The sequence below is a fragment of the Pyrus communis genome, chromosome 14 (genome assembly GCF_963583255.1).
Source record: "Pyrus communis chromosome 14, drPyrComm1.1, whole genome shotgun sequence".
NCBI classification, from domain to species: domain Eukaryota; kingdom Viridiplantae; phylum Streptophyta; class Magnoliopsida; order Rosales; family Rosaceae; genus Pyrus; species Pyrus communis.
The window spans coordinates 3,240,413-3,260,703 of NC_084816.1; the positions used below are offsets into that span (position 1 = coordinate 3,240,413).

The window sequence follows — 20,291 nt, forward strand, 5'->3', positions numbered from 1 at the left end:
AGTGGGAGATGTCGAATCGGAGGGGGGTTTGATTTGTTGTCATCCTCTTTCTCTCCATTTGCATTTTTGGGGAAACAAAAATTGAGACCGATTAGGGGTTTGGTTGCTTTTGGATGTGAAAAGAAGAAGAAAAATAATGGTGCGTTGGCACCATGTGAAAAGAAGAAAAAATAAAAAAATAAATAAAAAAGGTTTTGGAATGGTGTACTGCACCTTGTGAAAAGAAAAAGTAAAAATAATAAAAATAAATTTTTATTACAAATAGAAAATAATATAACGAGATCAATTAAAAATCATATCTTATATTACAAATAAAATTATTTTGTATTATTTAAAAAATAATATTTTATTATCTATTCCCATAACTATTCAAGTTCAACTGTAATGATACAAAATGTAGTTACTATTCACTAGATGGATTAAATAGTGAACAGCTTGAGTAGAGTTTCCCACGGTTGAAGTTCTCTCCATTTCTCCTCCTCTCTATGCTTGCCACGTGGCAGCACCACACGCCAACTCTCCTTCTCTCTTCTCTATCCCCTCCCCGAGTCAACTCTCTCTCCCTCTCCTTCAGCTCTCACTTTTCCCCGAACTCACCCACATCTCCCTCGCACTCTATCCTTCTCCCCGATCTACACACACACCATCTTTACCACTATTTGGCAGTGACGACGACCCTCGACCTCGACCAAGCACCCAACTCTCCCTCTCTCGTTCCCGACACCGTTGCAGTCACTGTACAAGCTTTTCCGACGAAGGTAAGTCGAAATCACCCTCCGATCTCCTCCCCTCGTAGTCTAGACTTCTTGTTTTTAAGTGGAAAAATGGTTTTGGTGAAGGTTAGGCACGAAAACAGCTCGGGGAAACAGTTTTCAATTTCCGGCGAGCCCCGTGCCCTTCGAGCAGGTTTCCGGCCAGTTCTGGCCGTCCCACGACGTGAGTTAGGTATGAAACTCTTCCCCTCGTCTCATTTGTCATTTTAATACATAGATCGCACCTTAAGGTTTGGTGTTGCCGTCGACCGGAGCTGGGAAGGCTCCGGCCTTGTTCCCCGGCGAGAAACGGACCAGGCCCTTGTGTCCGTGTAGAACTGGGCCTTCGGGCTGTTGAGCGTGAGCCACGTCTAAAGTAAATCTATCCTCAATTAGCCTTTTATCTGATAGGAATCTACCCCTGAATTATTGGATGCCCCACCTTATACACGTTATGAAGAAGAGGGAAACTAAAAACTCTGATTGGCTGAGTTGCAGGGAATTGAAGGAATGGCGGCTGAAGCTGTGCTTACTTTTGCTGCTGAGGGAATACTGAACAAGGTGCTTTCACTTGCTGCTCAAGAATTCAGTCTTGTATGGGGTTTCAAAGCTCAACTCGGAAAGCTGAAACAGTCATTGACCGACGTTGAACGTTTCTTGGTTGATGTTGCCGACAACCCACAAGGTAGTAATATATTTCTGAATTCTCTTATAATCTCACACACGCGTGATACAATTACAAGGTATTTAACTTCTTTTCATTCTCTAACAGGTCGGCCAAAGTCAATAGAGGACTGGGTGAAGAAACTCAAAGACGTAGCTGAGGATGCCGAGGATGTCTTGGATGAATTCGAGTACGAAGTTGCTCGGCGTAAAGTCGAAATCCAAAACCATATCAAGAAAAAGGTTCTTAACTTCTTTTCACTCTCCAATCCACTTGCATTTCGTCTTCAAATGGCGCATAAAATTCAGAAGATCAATGCATCCTTGGTGGATCTCGAGAGGAAAGCACCTCTTCTTGGACTAGTTTCCAAGAACAAAGATGCAACCCCTCGAGGAAATAGATGGGACAGACAAACCGACGCATTCATTGGCAGAGATGAAATAACTGTTGGAAGGGCAGGTGTTGTGTCAAAAATAGTTACAACCCTGACCGACGCCAAATACAATCAAGAAAATCTTTCGGTTATGGCCATCGTGGGAATGGGAGGCCTCGGCAAGACAACGTTGGCCAAGTCAATTTACAATGAGGATTCTGTACACAAGTTTTTCGAAACGAGAATATGGGTTTGTGTATCAGACCCTTTTGATGTCAATTTAATTCTACTTCAGATGTTAGAGCAGCTTAAACCGGCAAACGCCCCTTCTTCGAAAGATAACCGGAATGCTCTACTTAAGTTCCTTAATGAAGAGTTGAAAGAAAAAAGATACTTACTCGTACTTGATGACGTTTGGAACGAAGATTTCAGAAAATGGGAGAATTTGATGGAATGTTTGTCAAAGCTTTATTCTGCTGCAGGATCTAAAATTGTTGTCACTACTCGCAGTGGAAAAGTTGCATCAATCTCTGAAAAATTACTTCCACGACATGATCTGGAAAAACTTTCAGCGGATGAATGTTGGTCCATAATGAAAGATCGAGCTTTCTCCAATAGCAGTGCTCATATAACTCTTGAATTCCAAACAATTGGAAGAGAGATTGCTAAAAATTGTGGTGGTGTTCCATTGGTGGCAAAGGTACGTAATATTATAATGTATTATAACATGGAATTTACACCTATATTTTTACATGTTTTCATTTATAATTTAGGAGAGTATTTGCATTCAACCCATGGGGTGCACCACCTTATAAAATAGGACAAGGCCTTGTGACATACGTATTTTGTCCTTACAACTCGTCATCATCATTACAAAATTTCATTTCAAATCTTAGATTTTAGCGATTTGATATCATGGATATTTTACCTAGTACCAAAACAAATGGATGACTAAAAGATCTCCCATTTGCTTGATATTTGGTAGCAAACAAACTGATCCGATCTCTTCAGATTTTAGCTATATTATTTGCAAAATGATTTTTTTTCTTTTTTTGGAAACCTCGACGATACGAGGGAAATTTTATTGATTATGAAAAAATAAGTTACACCAAAATGACATAAACCTTATCCTCATAAAACAAAAATAACAACAATACATGAAAAAAAAGAGGAGGGACAAACCTTACCCTTCTAGAAACGAAAGTAAGAAAGATACAAAGAAAGAGGGGGGAGGAGGGGACATGAAATCTAACCCCTCTATAACTAAACCTAAAGGTCTAAACCTGCAAAATAAGTTGAGCAATACCACAAAGTTAGGAAAAAAAACAAGAAAGTGAGATAAACCTGGATGCCAAGATACACATTAATTTGAAAAGTGGTAGCTAGGTCAACATAGTCTGAAAACAAAGCAGCACGAGCTGTCTATGGAGGAGAATCATTATTTACAAAATGATTGAATTGAGTTCAAATTTTGAAAGTACAATTTGTGTAGATTGGTTTTTTATAGGGTGTAAAAACTTCACCAGAATAATAACGGAAATGATATGTACACATCACTTATACATTAAATGATATACAAAAATGTGATATCCCAAACATTTCTTATTCAAAAATCAGCATTAGCAACTTATTCATTTGAACGAACAAAAACTAGATTAAATTAATTCATTACCGCAGCAGATCAAGAATAAAATGTGTTTTTAACTACTTAATGGGTATTCTGGAAATTTCGTCAAACACCAAAAATAATGGAAACTAATGTCATTTTGCTTACGGCTTAGATTTTGTCCTTTTAGGCAAGGGGATTAAAAATTAAGCAAGCAAAAACGTCTTATTCATGTGAGTCCCTAGCTATTTTCTACATTGTTTGAGGACACCTTTTAAACTCACTAATCCAATCTAACAGGTTTTGGGAGGCATTTTGCACAGAAAAAGTATTGAAGAATGGTCATCGTTTAAAAACAGTAGAATATGGCACAACCTATCAAAAGAAGAAGATATAATTATGCCAGTGTTGAAGTTGAGTTTTGACAATTTAGAATCACCATCATTGAAGCAATGTTTTTCATACTGCTCAGTGTTCAAGAAAGATTCTATAATTAAAAAAGATAAGTTGATTCAACTTTGGATGGCTCAAGGACTACTCCATCCTTCGCCTGGTGAAAGTAAAGATATGGAGGACATAGGCGATGAATATTTTAATATTCTATTGCATAGCTCCTTATTTCAAGATGCTTCAATGAGTGACAATGACATTGTTAGCATATGCCAGATGCACGATCTTGTGCACGACCTTGCAGAATGTGTATTCAAATCAGAAAGCTTGACGGGAGACTTATGTGGCATAGATAATACAAACGAGATTCCACATGTTGCTCGGATTTCTACTTCTATGCTGGATAAAATTCCAGAAAGAAGTGCTAAGAAATTGCGGTCAGTGTTTTTCGACGATGGTGAAGTTCCTAGTAACATTCTTCCACGGTTCAAAGCTTTACGTGTCTTAAATTTAAGTAATGCTAAGATTGAAGAATTTCCAATTTCAGTTGGAAGGTTGAAACACTTGAGATATCTTAACATTTCTAAAACAAGATTCAAAGAACTCCCCAAATCTGTAGGCAAGCTCTATAACCTGCAGACTTTAAGAGCAACAAATTGTGCCCTTGAGGAGTTTCCAAAAGAGCTGCAAAACTTGATCAACCTAAGGCATATTTATTTTGATATGAGTACAAAATTCCCCCAGGGGATAAGTCGGCTAACATGCCTTCGAACATTACCTTACTTTTCGGTAGGTAATGAGATTGGTCGTCAAATTGAGGAGTTGGCTGACTTGAAACATTTGAGAGGTAAATTAATTGTTTGTAATTTGGAGCACGTAAAGAACGGAGAAGAAGCAAAGAAAGCTAAGTTGGAGGATAAGAAGGAAATATGTCATTTAAGCTTCGAATGGACAAAAGATAGGTTAAGAACCAACAACAATGAGGAGAGGGATGTATTGGAAGGCTTCCGACCGCATCTTGAGTTGGAGAGCTTACATATTGAAAACTTCATGGGCGATAAGTTTCCATCGTGGATGATACTGCTCAACAACTTGAAGAAGATTCAATTACTTGGATGCGACAAATGTGAAGGAGTCCCACCGCTCGGTCATCTACCCAAACTTACGGAGCTTGAGATTAGGGGAATGGATAACTTGAAATGTGTTGGAGCTGGGTTCTACGGTTATGATCTTGTCCACAATATAGCCATGACAAGTAAGGAGAAAATTACTCTATTTCCTGCACTAAAAGTATTATCTATTGTGAAGTGCAACAATCTAATTGAATGGATGGAAGCACCAATGATGTCAACACAAAAAGTTGAGGTTTTTCCTTGCCTCGAGACGTTGGATATCAGACACTGTTCCAAATTGAGAATTGTTCCGAGTCATTTTCCATCTCTTCAAAAGTTGGTGATAATATCTAGTGATAGTGGAACGCCAATAGAAAAAATAAGCAGTGGATTAACAACTCTCACTTCCCTCAGAATAGTAGGTATTAAGGAGCTTACTTGTTTTCCAAAAGGGATATTGAAGAACAACAATAATCTCTCATCTTTGGTGATAAGTCGTTGCGATGGTTTAACGTGTATTGCCTCAGATGTATTTGGTTCTTGCGTCTCTCTTGCGAATTTGAAAATTTCGAATTGTAATACGTTAAGGCATTTGGCGGATGGGCTAGACATGCTCCCTCTCCTTGAGAACCTGGATATTCGGTGGTGTCCTAGTCTAGAGTTGATTCCAATTACACATGGCATGGCATCTCTACGGGAATTAGTGATCGAGTATTGTGGACGATTGTCAAGCGTACCGAGTGTGTTAGGGTACTGCTCCTCTCTCCAGAAATTGCAATTACAAGGTTGCAATGGTGTAACATCGTTTCCATTTTACACCCTTGCATGTCTTCGCCGTTTGTATATTATGGATTGTTATGGACCATCAGGCCCACTGAGTGTATGGGCCTCTCTCATGGATTTGACTATAGATAGTTGCAATAATCTGACATCAATTGAAATTAAAGGTGGCTTGTCCTCTCTTCAGAAGTTGAGAATCACATATTGCGAAGAATTATCAAGTTTACCTGCTCTTCCTCCTTCTCTTAAGGAACTGCATATATGGGGATGCCCAAAGGTAGCATGGTTTGGTGTCCAAAGTAACAACATTAGTCTACAATCTTTTTCAGATTTGCGCACCTTCACCTCCCTTCGAGAACTGATGATTTTCAATTGTGAAGGATTAGAAAGTTGGGTGAGTGGGCTGCAATTTCCACTCTCTCTTGAGAGGCTGGTATTAAATGATTTCCCTAATTTAGAGATTCTTCCAAGTTTAGACAACCTCACTTCTCTCCGTTATTTTTGTATTAAAAATTGGCGAAAGCTAAAATATCTGCCGACGGGGTTACAACAGCTCTCGTGGTTGGAGAGATTGAGCATCGGTGGGTTCTCGGAGGAGCTCGATTCGTTCCCTGATTTTCAAGTTGGATCATTAATGCACCTTACAAGCTTAGACTTGTATGGTTGGCCTAAGCTCAAGTCTCTGCCTCAACAAATTCAACACCTCACTTCTCTAAGAGAATTGGTGATAACATCTTTTAACGGAGTGGAGACTTTGCCAGAATGGTTGGGTAGCCTTACATCCCTTACATATCTGCGTATTGGAGGGTGCAAGAATCTGATGAATTTGCCTAGTGTCCAAGCTATGCAACGCCTCACCAAATTACGAACCCTGGATATTTATGAATGTCATCCCCTTCTAAAGCAAAGATGCAGCAGGGACAGCGGCACAGATTGGCCCAAGATTTCTCACATTCCATATATCGAAAGTACGTTTTAAAATTCTTAAAATTACAGAGATCATGTTACATGTTTATCTCTTATGTTCTTTTATTCGTCTCAACTACTACATACAAATTTAAACTAGCATAACAAAAGTTATTTATTCTTCTCCCTCTTCTTTTAAATCAGTTGACACAGAAATCATACAATGGTTGAGTCGAAGGTAGGCAGCACCTTACCAAACTACAGCAAATGGAAAAACCAAATTTCACGGTGTGCAAGGCCACAAGATTATTTGTATTCCAGTTTCATGTTCAAACAACTCCAATTGGCTCCAACTTTCGCATTGAAATCAAGTCATGTAAGCTTTTGAAAGTTTCAAACCCACACCTCCTATTCTCTTCTAATTGATCAATATATTGTACTGTTGACTTATGACTTACCATATATATTGTGTGTTTTCCAGTGGCGTCTATATTTCTTTTGGCCTGCAGTGGCGTTTTTCAGGATGCTCAATGGCTGCAAACTGAGTAAAGGTATTGATGCACAAGATATTAATTTTCTCGCTCAACCTTCATTTCTCATGACGTTGTTGTTCAGAAATACCTTTTTCAAGCTAGCATGCAATTCATGAATTGGCTTACAACGTTGTTGTTGATAAATACATTGAAATCGAAGCGGATTTCGTTGTTCAACCATCTGTCGATCACTTTGAGTTACACATGCCAGATTAGTTCTCATTCTGATTCACATTGTTTTGTTCCTAAACTTTTTAAGTGGAATTTTCTTCTGGCCAGATTGTTGTTTTAAAATTATCGGTTAATGACTTTTTATCCTGTCACAATGGTAGTTGTAGATTTAACACATTTGTTGCTTCAATCTCTTGCAGTTTGCCTAATCTATTGGTTCCTGCACAACGAGGAAATTTGTTTGTTTATATTATCCCAAGACCTGACCTATTTTCAGAATAACGAAGTTGATATAATATATAGAACTGTTGTAATTGCTTTCTTATGAAGATTTAGGACTGAGTTTTGAGGCTCCTTGTAATATCTGAATTGTATGCGCCTTGATTTGAATACTATTGATTTTGTGTCTGTAGTTGATATCGCTCCAGTAACTTGATGAACTATTGAGTACCCATGTTATTGCTGAAATTGCTGAGAGTGATAATCTTGTTAATTTTTGTCTTTCCTAGCAGAACATTCAAGATCTTGGGACTTTTTGGGATTCAGTGAGAAAGTTAATTGAAATGCAATCATCGGGAGTGATATTATTGTTGGTACGTTCGAATGAGATTAAAATTATGGACTAATGACTTTTCATCCCGACGAAAACTGTAGCACTTTCCTTATTCCTTTGATTCTTGCATAATGAGGAAAGTGGGCAAATTTTTTTCCAAGACTTGTTATCTGCTAAAACCATGTTCATATAATATGCAAAAAAGTTATTATTCTTAAGAAGATTTTGGACTGAGACTTTTATAATTACTTGTAATTTTTTAACAGATATTTAAATTGTATGCACAGGGACTTGAATTCAGTTGACTTTTGTCTCTGTGTTATTGATAATCCTCGAATAACTTGATGAACAGAGTGTACCCACACTATTGCAGAAATTAGGTAAATGAATCTTCAGTTACAAGCTTTTTACTATCATCAAATCTGAATTGGGATTCCGATCATAACTCATGTATGGATCAATATCATTTTTCAACCTCAATCATGTTTCCTTATCATCAAATCTGAATTTGGATACAAATTGGTAATCTTTTAGCTTGTCGATTACAACTGGATCAATATTCTATGTTTGATACTTGTTGCTAAATCGAAATGCATCCTTATGAGTTTGGACAGAGATTTGAATTCAGTTGATTTTTTGTGTTGTGTAGATCTTTAGAAGCTTGGACTTCTTAGTGTCCTTTGTGCCCTGCATTGTCGTGAAAGGTGAGTGCAAGGCGCAGCCAACTGTTGAATAGAGGGCGAGCTTGAGATTTGAAACTGAAAAACGATTGTACTACCCTAATCGTAACTCTCTCTCTCTTCAGTTACTCTCCAAAAGACTCATGCTCATTTTGAAATGTAATTATAGTAAAAACCGAAGAAACTACTAAACATGGACGTAGCCCAGCTTGCACGTATGGAAGGTTTGTACAATGTCTTATGGACTTAGTACTGTCTTTAATGAATGAAAGAAATTCTGGAGGATTTATTGAGGATGAGAGTCTGTAAAATCAGCTCCAGTATATAAGGTGTGCTTTTCTCCTTTTCTTTTACATTGAACAATCTAAGCACGCATGTTTTCCCTTCTTCAGGTTTTCTCCATTTCATATTCACCACGAACTTATTAGTGATTATGCCATTGATGATAACGGTGTTGTAAGAGTAATTTTTATTGCGAAACAAAGTTTGCTCAGTGCAGGTCCATATTGGGTACTTCGGGTCACTCTTTGTTATGGTGTTACTCATCATTGTCTCAGCCCCTTACTATTTTACTCAAGAGTTCTTCGGGCTGTGAAGGTAACACTATCTCCTTTGAGCCACATCTTAATGCAATTATAAAAGGATTAACATTTTTATCCTTGAGAATTAATCATGTTTATGATAAACTGTTTATTGCAGATATGAAGGAAGTAGTCTCTGTTATTTGAAGCAGAAAATTCAAGCTGCCAACAAGAAGTTACTTACTCCTACGAACATGTGCATTCTCTACCCCAACTGTCTAGGATAAAATATAACATCTTTCCTTTTTCTACAGCTGTGGTGGAGGACATCGGCATGGGCCTTGCAGCGGCCAAAGTTGCTGGAATGAAGTGTATCGTAACCAAAAGCAGGTAACTTACTTTTACTACATGAACAAAAAGAGTGCTTCCATATTTCCCACCTTGCTATTCTCAGATTATACTTCTAATTTGATAGAAAGTACATGAGCATGCTTTGTGTGTAATCCTTGCTAGTCATGTATGTCGAATTTTTAGGGAATCAAATGAGAAACATGTTCACTTCATCTCTTAAAATTCCAATTTCATGTATACAGCTGAAGAAGACTTTCAAAATGCATATGCAAACTTTGACTTCTTTGGAGATTCGCCGGAGGAGCGATTTCACGTGGGAACCTGCAGAAGTCTTTTGTCAAACAGTAGCAGTTTATGAATTAAATTCATTCAAAGCCGGTCCTCCATCTACAAAATGTTGGTGAAGGGTTACAAAATGTTGGTGAGGAGTCTCATGATCATGAAATGATTGAAGACGATTTCTTGAAGGTTGAAATTTCATGAAGTTTTGCTTAGAGTGGTTGTATATGATTTTAAATTTGATTGTCGGGGTTTACAGACTCTGCCCCACCCATTGTATGTTTTCTCAAGTAATATAATTTGGGCGTGAGGGCCTAGCCCCCCAGCTTCGACTGGGTTCCAGCCCTCTTTAAATATATATATTTTTAAAATATATGTTTGTGTATTAAAAAAAGGCACGTTTTGAGCCTTCGCAGTGTGCACTAAAAACCTTAGGACCAGCCCTAACAACACCTTGGCAGGGACGGAGCCCCCATGGGCTTACCAGGAGAAGAGGGGGGGGGGGGGGGGTGGGGGGGGGGGGGGGGGGGGGTGGGGGGGGGGGGGGATGCCATGTAAGATTATTTACCTTTTTATGGCATCTAATACTCCTAAGTTGTCCGTGTAAGTTCTTGCAGCAGATACAAAAGTGTGACCTTTAAATTGTCAAGAGGCCACAAAAGCAAGTAAACTCATCCAAATGATGATCTTGAAATAAATAAAATTCGTAAAAGAAAATAAAATAATAAACCCGTTCAAATGTGAAGGAATGGGGCATTGTGACATTATTTTGTGTACAAACTAAATCTGAGATTTGTATATTTGTCCAACTACTGGACCGAAAGAAAAAGAAAAACAAAGGGCAAAGATGGGATTCGCTCCGCACGTTTGACATGCAGACTGCAGTTCCATATTTGCAATTTTGAAAAAAGTTGATATTTCATTATAAATTAATTGACAATATGGTGAGTTTTTAGTTATGTATAAGCACATGCAATGTTCATTTTTTTTTAACTGATGTGGAATTTATAATCTCAACACTTGCTCATGGAACATGAAACCCATTAAACATATATATGTTAACCAAAACATCAAACTAACAGTATTCTAAACCTATCATAAATGCTATGTGTTATAACTTGTTACGTGACATTACAGTTTAAAATTAATATACCCTAAAATAATATTCGGTTGTATACAAGTTTTTTTCCTTATTCACTATTGGAAATGGAGTCAAAGGGGTATATGCAAATACAACCTTTTTTTCTTTTGGAAATAATGACTCACTTTTATTTAACTAAAAGGCCCCCTCCATGTGTTAGCCCTTACAAAGCAGAGAGTTTACAAAGAAATCAGACCAAAGTGTCATTACAAACTTCAATTAGTAATACACCATTCCTCTTCGATTTCATGGTTCCTTGCATATTTTCAATGAGGTCAGCCTACCACATATGTAGGAGGACGGGTCAAGTACACTAAATCATGATCTTTCATGTTAATGATATAAAATTATGTGTAAATTTCTTTATAAATAATGTTGATTTGTATGACATACCGCAATGATAATAAACCTAGTGTGGTGAAAGTTGCTCTTCATGTATAGATTATTTTGACTCAAATTTTTTGGTGCAACTTCAATGCTATGTATCAGTCGATGGTACGAGTGTTTTAATCATTAGATTTAATTTCCACAATTATTTAATTTTTTTTTATTTTCAATTTCTTCATTCTCGTATCATGCAATATGCTACTGAAAGAAATTCCCAAATGTTTGCCTTGTATTTTTGAAATGTTTTAATTGGGTACTTGCCTTGTAAAGGTGGATATTCTATATCAATGTTTGGGGCCAAATGCTGGCATTTGGCAGAGCTCACTCATTAGTAAGTAAGCTCTCACTCTCAGTCATGGGCCTTCTGGGACTTGTAGTATTGGCAATGCAAAGCAATTGCCTGCCACGGTGTGGCATCTTTGAGATCTGAGCGTGTACATAGATTGCATGCATTCAACTCTCTCCTCTCCCTCTCTACCTCTCCATCATCACTTTCCATGCTCCACTGTGAACACTTACCTTTCTTGAATCGAGAAAGTCATGAATTGAAATGATACGATGTTGTTCAAATTTAATTTTTTTTACGTGTTAGTAAACATTTGAAAATTCAAGAATTGAAAGGATTTCAATTTCTTCTATACTCATTAATAGTAAGTCAACGTGTCATAAAGTAAAAGACAAATTTACTAGGAGAAGTCATGAATTAAGATGATACATTGTTGTTCATGTATAGTTGATCTCAAACCTGAACTGAATTTGATGGGTGTACCCTACCTAAATTTTTTGTTATTTAAATATCAACAAACACAAGAAGTTAGAAATCATTCTTAATTCTCATTCCTAAGTTGAAAGCTTCAAGACATATAACAAAATACTAACATTAATTGTACATGATTAGTTTGCTGCTAGATCATGATTAAGATGGGCTGTCTGCCAAGCCGGGAGAATGAGAGACTAAATACAAGTGGACAATTTAAAACAATGTTTAATCTTATGACCAATATTAAACTAAAATTCATGTGCTTTTTTGTCTATTCTATTGTGCTTTAGTACATCATAAAACACCTTTGAATATTCCATGTAACACCAACTTTGAGAAACATAATAAATACAAAACAAATTGGGGCTTAAGAGAGAAGAAATTTTTTAGTGTAGCCAAAACACGAATAGAACACTACATGTCATCATGTAAGTAGAAGAAAATTTTATTTTTCAAGTATCATTCTAATTATATAATGATATAGTGTACACTCTTTATTTCGTTCACATTAAAAAAAATCTATGATAAGAAGAAATTTCATGCAGCTTTTTAAGGTGAAATGATTCCTAGAGATGCCCAAACTCCAACTTCATGTTGACATGTTGTTTTCCCCCTATATTCTTTAATGAATTAGGTTGATAATTTTAGAAGCCATACACTGAAAATTCTTCTTTCACACCCAAACTACATGCACAAATGTTTACCTGTTAGCAAAGGCGGATCCATATAGGGACCTGGGAGGTCTCAGGACCCGTTGACGATCCTAAATCCCTGCTATAAATTTTTCGGGGACTCCTCGTACTTGAGCATGAGGTCTGTGCAGGTTGTAGGTTGCAAGTTGCAGTGGTTGTCTTCTTCTCGGAGAAGATGACCGCACACGAAGAAGAAAGAAAATAGGGACCTTTCCTGCCTCCTCCTTGCTTCTGCCATGGTCTCATCCGTCGGTGCCACCCACTTCTCCTCCAACCTTTCTCTGTCGTCTGGCGGGGGGAGTACATAAGCCCAAATTTCCCCAAATTATTTCAACCATCTTAGTAATTTTTCTTATGGGTGAAATTTCCTTCATAATGTTAGTAAGATGGATATGATCTGTCATGGGTTGGTGAAATTTGGGGGTGAAGCTGCCATGGCTTCGGGAAAATGGGGAGGGAGGCGGTTGGTGGAGGTCTGGCAACTTTGTTCTTAGTGAGAGAGAAAGTGGATGTTTGGAAACTAGTAAAAAAGAAAAATGGTGTGTTTGGTTAGAAAGATAGTGGGAGTTTGGGGAGAGTTTTAATTGACCGGTGTTTTAAATTTAGTGGTTCATATTAGATAATCAATAACTTAGGTACTCCCTAGTAACTTATGAAACCTCGTAATGGAAGTTGGAATTATGATTTTATAATTTGTAATATTGTTTTGCATATGATTTTTGAATAAAATGTATTATATTTAAATTTTCAATGTTATTTTTGTCTATAAATTTTTTTGACCTTTATAATTGGGACCTCCCGAGTTTAAAATCTTGGATCCGCCACTACCTGTTAGGATATAGATTTTGTGCGTATTTCACTCATCACGTATTATTTCAGCTGTAATATGTTAAAGTCAATTGAGGAGTGATATAAACACAAAAACGATACATCTCCTTAAGGTAAGTCCCTCTCCAACCCACGAGGGACATAAGATTATGTATGTTTAATCATGAAACTTTTGAAAAGTGCTGCTAAGGAGACATCATGATCGTGAGAAGGGTTAAAACTTCTTATTCATGCATGATCTTTTGGGATTATCTAGTAGTTGCGGAGATAGCTTGTTTTGGATGTTTAAACCATGCATGTACACTTTAATCATGGTTGTGGAGTACATTCCATTTGAAGTTTTGACTCACCAAAAGTGAAGAAAAATAAAGGACCAAAAATTTCACCATGACCTATATAAAAAATAAAATCTTGTCTGCAACCGGAAATGTATCTCCCTTTCTCTATCATTCTCATGACAAAAAAGATACCAAAGAGTGAAATATATCCCGACCGCCTTTATCGTCTATAAATGTTCATAAGTTTTAAATTCACAAATTCTTGCCTAGTCTTATTTAATTAGTGAGAAGGTAAAGCATCCTGTTTCATGTGATGGGCTAAGAATTTGTTTTTGGAATTTTTGCACTTGGCATGGGGTGCTGATGATGAGCATGCAGATGATGGAGCTGATCTAAAATGTAATAATGGTAGGTTGAGGGTAGTTGGCAATAAAATAAAAAAGGTGGAGGTAGTGATTGGATCATGGTTTCCCTCCCTCCAGTCCACAACTCTTCCATCAAAGACGGTACACTCTGCCTAGCACCCACAGCTCATAAGTTATTTTATTGAAGATCCCATGTCTCATTAGCTTCAACCTTCAATTAAATTGGTCACTTCTTGTCTTAATTTAAGTCATATCATCACCATCAGAATAAGATAACTGATAACCCCCAATGGATTAGATGGTGGGAAACTTGAAAATATTTTAATAGCTGTCACTCAAATTCGATTTTCAATCAACTCAAACATAGTTAATTTTAAAGATATATATTTGTCTTAATTTAACTACTACACGAGTTAGGAGGCCGGTTTTTACAACTTGAGTTTTGCTTTTGTTTCTCTCTAATAACTTCATAGTTGTTTGAGAATACTTAAATAATCCTTGAGACTAAACATAAATATACTTACATACATTATATATGAAATTCGTAGGAAGCTTGACATGATAACTTTTCACACGTATATGTTTATGTGGGTTATAAATTTGAAAACCCTCTTGCAGTCCTCTGAGCATGAAACCTCATTTGACCAAAAAAGCACCCGTTCCCACAGGGCAATGATGAACCAAAAGAAGCTGCAGGAGCTACTGCCACTGCTGCTCTAGCCTACCAATTTGGGAATTTGAAAATTGAATGTTGAAATGAAGAGGCCTTTTGGTATTCGCAAAACACCGCCTAGTGTTACTATCGTCATTATAATTATGACATATACAATTATTTATTATTTATATACTCAAAGTGAAAAATAATAACTATTATAATATGCAGAGTAAAACATTAGATAACAAATGTTACGAATACAAAACTTCGACTGGCTTACAATTTGTGTAAATTAATTGTAATATATGTTTATATTTTAATAAGAGAATTGTTATTAGCACTTCAAAAATCTCATTTGACACTCCAAACTTTCTATAATTAGAAAGAAAAATTCACTTGTAAGGAGTATAGAACGAGATTTTTGGAGTGCTAATAATAGTTCCCTTTAATAAAGTTGGAATTTTTTGATTTTTTTTTTCTTCTAAAGGGTTGTAATAAAATTATCAAAAGAATTTTAAACAGAGTCCGGTCCAAAGATTTTAAAGGTTTGGGGCAATGCCATAAGTGGCCTAACATAACTCCATATAAAAAACTTATTTGTTTTATTGTTTGCATGTGTATTTATAGAATGTAAAATAAATAAAAAAAAGTCTCTCACTACCCTTAGAGAACACTTCAAATACAATATTTCACAAAGACTAGAAAACCAAATTACTTCTAATGGGAGAAGGGCACCAAAAAAACCTAGATTACTAGTTGATAGGTATTGAGTTTTTATCCCTTAATTTGAGGTCTTGAAATGTTGTTGTATAAAACTTATAACCGATGTGCTTTTTCTCATATACTAACCTTACGAGGATTCAAGAGAAACTTATAAAGCATTTTCGATTCTTTAATCTTTATGCATAACCAATGAATGAGCACTACATAATATTCTTCTGTTTTCTGTTCTCAAAGTTGATTTGGGCTTAATAACTTTTGCAGATGGATGGGTTTGACCAGATAGTGAATGTTAGGATTATTATGGCTACTAACCGAGCAGACACATTGGGTCCTGCACTTCTGCGTCCCGGAAGGCTTGATCGAAATATTGAGTTTCCTTTGCCTGATAGGAGGCAGAAAAGACTTGTTTTCCAGGTAAAATAACAGGCTTAAAGTATCTTTCAATGAAAGAGTTATTGTTGGTAAATTGTTGTTTGTACGCTGCGAGGTATCTTTTTTCTCATTATCCTAAGATTTGTAGCTTCTGCGATGTCCATTCAGTGCCATCCATATCATTAGACCAGTTACTTCTCCCTATATCTTAGTTGTGGACTGCACAGGAGTTGGACACCTCAAAACACACCTGCACCCAATGTCCATATGAGATTATCCCATTTAGTCTTGTCTACCTTATGTCTTATGATATTTATGAAACTTGCCATCAGCTTTCTATATACCTTTTCTTCTGTATTTTCTCTTGCAATCATGATGTCTTACTCTTGTGGATTTTTGGCAAGCTATTGCAAACAATATAGTGTAACATACCTGCTTGTACTGCAGGTTTGCACTGCTAAAATGAACTTGAGTGATGAGGTAGACTTGGAAGATTATGTCTCTCGGCCAGACAAAATAAGTGCTGCTGAGGTGAGATTAATTTCTTTTAGGAGAGAATATGCTCTTTGTTTTAATTCTTCTACCAGCGTTAAGTCCTGTTACTGCTATGTTATGTGTGTTTTTTCTTCTCTGTTTTAACTTAATTAGGGGTTTTGGTTGTTGGGGTATTTTTGTCAGGCTTGTGCTGTGTTCTTGAAATACTAAGAATATTTGCTTCAAGCTCTTCGTTAGAACAATTATGGCGATTGACATATACATATTCTTTTTAACTGTCACTATGAGAAGCTTTGTGGGGTCGGATTTAGCCGTTTAATGCTTGATAACGACAACCTCAATATGAATGGCTATAAATTTGAATATGAGTTCTCTTCGGTTTGTACAGATTTCTGCTATATGTCAAGAAGCAGGAATGCATGCAGTTAGGAAGAATCGGTATGTCATACTCCCAAAGGACTTTGAGGAGGGTTACCAAACCAACGTGAAGAAGCCCGACACTGACTTTGAATTCTACAAATGATCGGTGCTGGAAGCTCATATTATAATTCTGTTGCTCGGGTTGATAAAAGATGCTCTGTTATGTTTAATTTGGTCACAATCACCATGCCACATCCGGAGATATTGGTTCCTTTGAACAATTGTAGCTCAATGTAGGGATGCCTTTTACGATATTCCGAGTTATTGCGGTGATGATGTATAATATCGAGCTATGGAATGGTTTTAATTTCTACTTGTCCTTCGGATAATGTGGGTGCGTTTTAGTTGGATACTTGTTAAGGGAGAACTGTAACAAAGTAATACTGAAATTTACTTTCCGTTCATACTGTTTGTAGTGACGGCACATTTTGCAGAGCTTTTACTTGTTATTCTTATTTTCTGGCCATGGCCTCTTAGCCCATTGGGCCATAGTTGTGTATCTGAAATTCGGAGTGCTTGGGATAGGAACGTGGCACCTGGGACCTGTCCGCCCCATTAGTATTAGGCCTTTGTGTACTAGCGTATCAAAGGTGCTTCGGGCCCATGATATGTCTTGTCATCAGGTTATATGTGACTGGAAGTCTACAGAGTCTCCGTTGGGTGTTTGGCGTGCTTGAACTCCTACCAACAGGGACATGGGACTATAGTAGGCACGACTGCAGAGATTGGTTTGTACCATCACTAAGAGCAACTTCAGCGTTGCTGGGTGCTCGGGGGAAAGGCCAGAGAAAAGGGGCCCGAGGCCCTGTGGACTGGCTCCAACGTGAAGGAGCCCGAGTGGAGGTGGAGGCCCGAGCTCCGGGCCCGTGGAGAATTACCAGCCCGAGTGGATGTGACGCCAGCGCTGACGTCAGCCTGGCGTCAGGCCATTTTAAAATTTTTTTTCTGTCAGACGCATGCACCCCACTTGCGCGTGGGGGCGCGTCGTTGACACAAAATCAGAAGAAAAAAAAAAGTGACTTTTCAGTTACCGTTGGGAAGCCACGTGGCTTCCCACGGTCCGTTCGATCTCAACGGATCTTTAACTTGGATCGTTCGATCTCAACGGTAAAAAAAATAAAAAAAGTCTTATTTAATATCCACCGTTCGATCTGAGATCAACGGTGGATATTAATATGCTTTATAAATATAAAAAAATAAAAGAAAAAATAGTTTTAAAATTAAGAAAAGTTACCGTTGTGACACGTGGCACAATCTGGAATGTTGGAATTCAATTTTTTTTTATATCCAACGGCAGAGATTAATAAGTTGAATAAAAATTTAAAAAAAAATTTAAAAAAATTCAAAAAAAAAATCTGAATTTTTTTTTAAAAAAAATTGTTTTTACTTTTCTATAAATGTTTTCTCATTATCATCTACCTTACACCACAATTTCATATTTTCTCAACTACTTTCACTCACATTCCTTTCTTTCTCTCAAAGTTTCAATCCATTTTTTTTTCAACAAAATGGCTACTGATGCAGGTACGAATTGGTCGCTTCTTGAAGATGTTGCATTGCGTACTAGCTGGGTTGAAGTTACTCATAGTTCGCTTACGGGTAATGAGATGCAGTTGCGAGAAATGTGGAGTCTTATTCATACCAATTATTTTGAGAAAATTGGTGGGAAAAGAACCAAAGAATCGATGTCCAGTTGTTGGAAATTACTTAACCAATCGTTTAGTACGTGGAGAGACGCCTTGGCACAAACTAGTAGTAATATTTGAAGTGGGAAAAATTACTCGGATCAGGTAGCAATATATTATTTATTTGTTTGTACTATACCCAAATTTACCTTATAATTATTTGTTTGTATTAGTTATTTGTTACCTACTTACATTATAATTATTTGTTTGTATTATTTATTTGTTACTTATTTTCATTATAATTATTTCTTCTCCCGCATTGTGTAGGAACTTTAAGCACAAACTTGGTACGCTGCCAAAACCAAAAGCAAAAATAAATCATTCAATCAGTGGGAATGTTGGAATATTGTCAAAGATTGTCCTAAATTTAGAGTTGTGCCTGTGAGTCCAGAAGTTTTCATAAACAGCACCCCTCTACACTCTACACCCGATCATGTCTCGCATGTTCATGAAGATGATGCAGAAGAAGTGCTCGAAACACCCCTCCCTGAACAAGCGTCGGGTTCGACCCATTATCCAATTAGGCCTCAAGGTAAGAAGGCTTCAAAGAGAAAAGGGAGTGCTTCCAAGAATGATTATGCAAAGTTCATGGAAGAACTTACTCACCAAGGTGAATTGACTTTGGCAAGGGAACTGGCGAAATATGAGGCTGATAAGGCTAGAGAAGACGCAAAAGCTGCAGCTATTGAGAGATAATTTCAGGCTAATGAGAGAGAAAGAAAGCTACTTAGGCAAGAAATGGAACATGTTAGAGAAGAAAGACGGGCTCAATGAGATCGTGAGATTATGAACACGCCTTTAGAAGGGAAGTCTCCAAATTCTAAATTTTTTTGGAAGTCAGAGAAAGCGGACGTGGTGCGAAGGAGGCGTGCAAGAGAAGCGAGAGCAAGCCAAGATGGTCCTAGCACCACAAGAGAAGATCATCCTAGCACCACAAATTGGTTAAGTGATGATGAATAGAGTAGTTTTTGTAATCGGAGCCCATAATTTTCCAATCACTTTGGGTTGTAATTTATTATTTTTTGAATATAGTACTTTATTTTGTTTCCAATTTATTGAATATTTATCCAAATGAATTTGGTAAGTTATTTATACTAAGAGAATATTTATTGAAATGACAAAAACACACCAAATAAAATTACATAAGCATACCGAATAATAAAAAACTCACTAAAAAAATTACATAAACATACCAAATAATAAAACACACCAAATAAAATAACATAAACATACCAAATTAAAAAAAACACACTAAATGAACTTAATTATCTTCAGCTTGTTTCAATGCCCCACTGGTGCTCTATCAAGTCAATTTGCCAGGCATTGTGCATGTCTGGCATTTGAAATGTAGTATATCGTTGAATGAGCCTTTCATTGTAACGTCCATCCCCTTGTAATGACTCATGTTGCACGGGCTCATCGGTGGCGTCATGAACACAATATATACGTGTTCTTGAATTGTTCATCGTATCTGGCTCATATTCATCAACAACTTCATAATCGTACTCATCTTCCACAATTATGTTGTGAAGAATGATGCACGTCATCATGATGGATCGAAGCGACTCTACATCAAACAATCTGGCAACACCCCTGACGATTGCCCAGCGAGCTTGGAGGATACCGAAACAACGCTCCACATCCTTCCTGCACCCCTCTTGACAGCTTGCAAAGTGTTTTTCCTTTGCACTTCGCAGACGTGGCACTGTTTTGACAAATGTTGACCATCGCGGGTAAATGTCATCAGCTAGGTAGTATGGCCCGTCGTACATACGTCTGTTGACCTCATACGTGACTTTTGGTGCCTTTCCTTGCAGGA

At 37.2% G+C, this 20,291-nt stretch overlaps 2 protein-coding genes across 12 annotated transcripts; both read left to right on the forward strand.

Annotated features, from left to right (window-relative positions):
* The first annotated feature begins 544 nt into the window (after positions 1-544).
* LOC137714981 (putative disease resistance protein RGA3) lies at positions 545-10,044 on the forward strand. 11 transcript variants are annotated; one of them, XM_068454167.1, is made up of 14 exons: positions 545-758; positions 845-945; positions 1,251-1,437; positions 1,525-2,489; positions 3,696-6,645; positions 6,788-6,959; positions 7,065-7,134; positions 7,800-7,880; positions 8,128-8,220; positions 8,490-8,849; positions 9,006-9,117; positions 9,220-9,276; positions 9,356-9,431; positions 9,635-10,044. In XM_068454167.1, exons 3-6 carry the CDS (start codon positions 1,263-1,265, stop codon positions 6,823-6,825), a joined length of 4,128 nt encoding a protein of 1,375 aa, XP_068310268.1. In that variant the 5' UTR covers positions 545-758; positions 845-945; positions 1,251-1,262; the 3' UTR covers positions 6,826-6,959; positions 7,065-7,134; positions 7,800-7,880; positions 8,128-8,220; positions 8,490-8,849; positions 9,006-9,117; positions 9,220-9,276; positions 9,356-9,431; positions 9,635-10,044. The 11 variants fall into 11 exon arrangements, with proteins under 11 accessions (XP_068310268.1, XP_068310269.1, XP_068310272.1 ...); XM_068454168.1 differs by having other exon boundaries at positions 8,490-8,611; positions 8,690-8,849; positions 9,220-9,431; XM_068454171.1 differs by having other exon boundaries at positions 8,490-8,544; positions 8,646-8,849; positions 9,220-9,431.
* A 5,717-nt stretch (positions 10,045-15,761) lies between these two features.
* Positions 15,762-16,971, forward strand: LOC137714793 (26S proteasome regulatory subunit 6B homolog). The gene is made up of 3 exons (XM_068453928.1): positions 15,762-15,914; positions 16,320-16,403; positions 16,756-16,971. The coding sequence occupies exons 1-3, from the start codon at positions 15,762-15,764 to the stop codon at positions 16,888-16,890; spliced, it is 372 nt and encodes a 123-aa protein (XP_068310029.1). The 3' UTR covers positions 16,891-16,971.
* Positions 16,972-20,291: the final 3,320 nt, after the last annotated feature.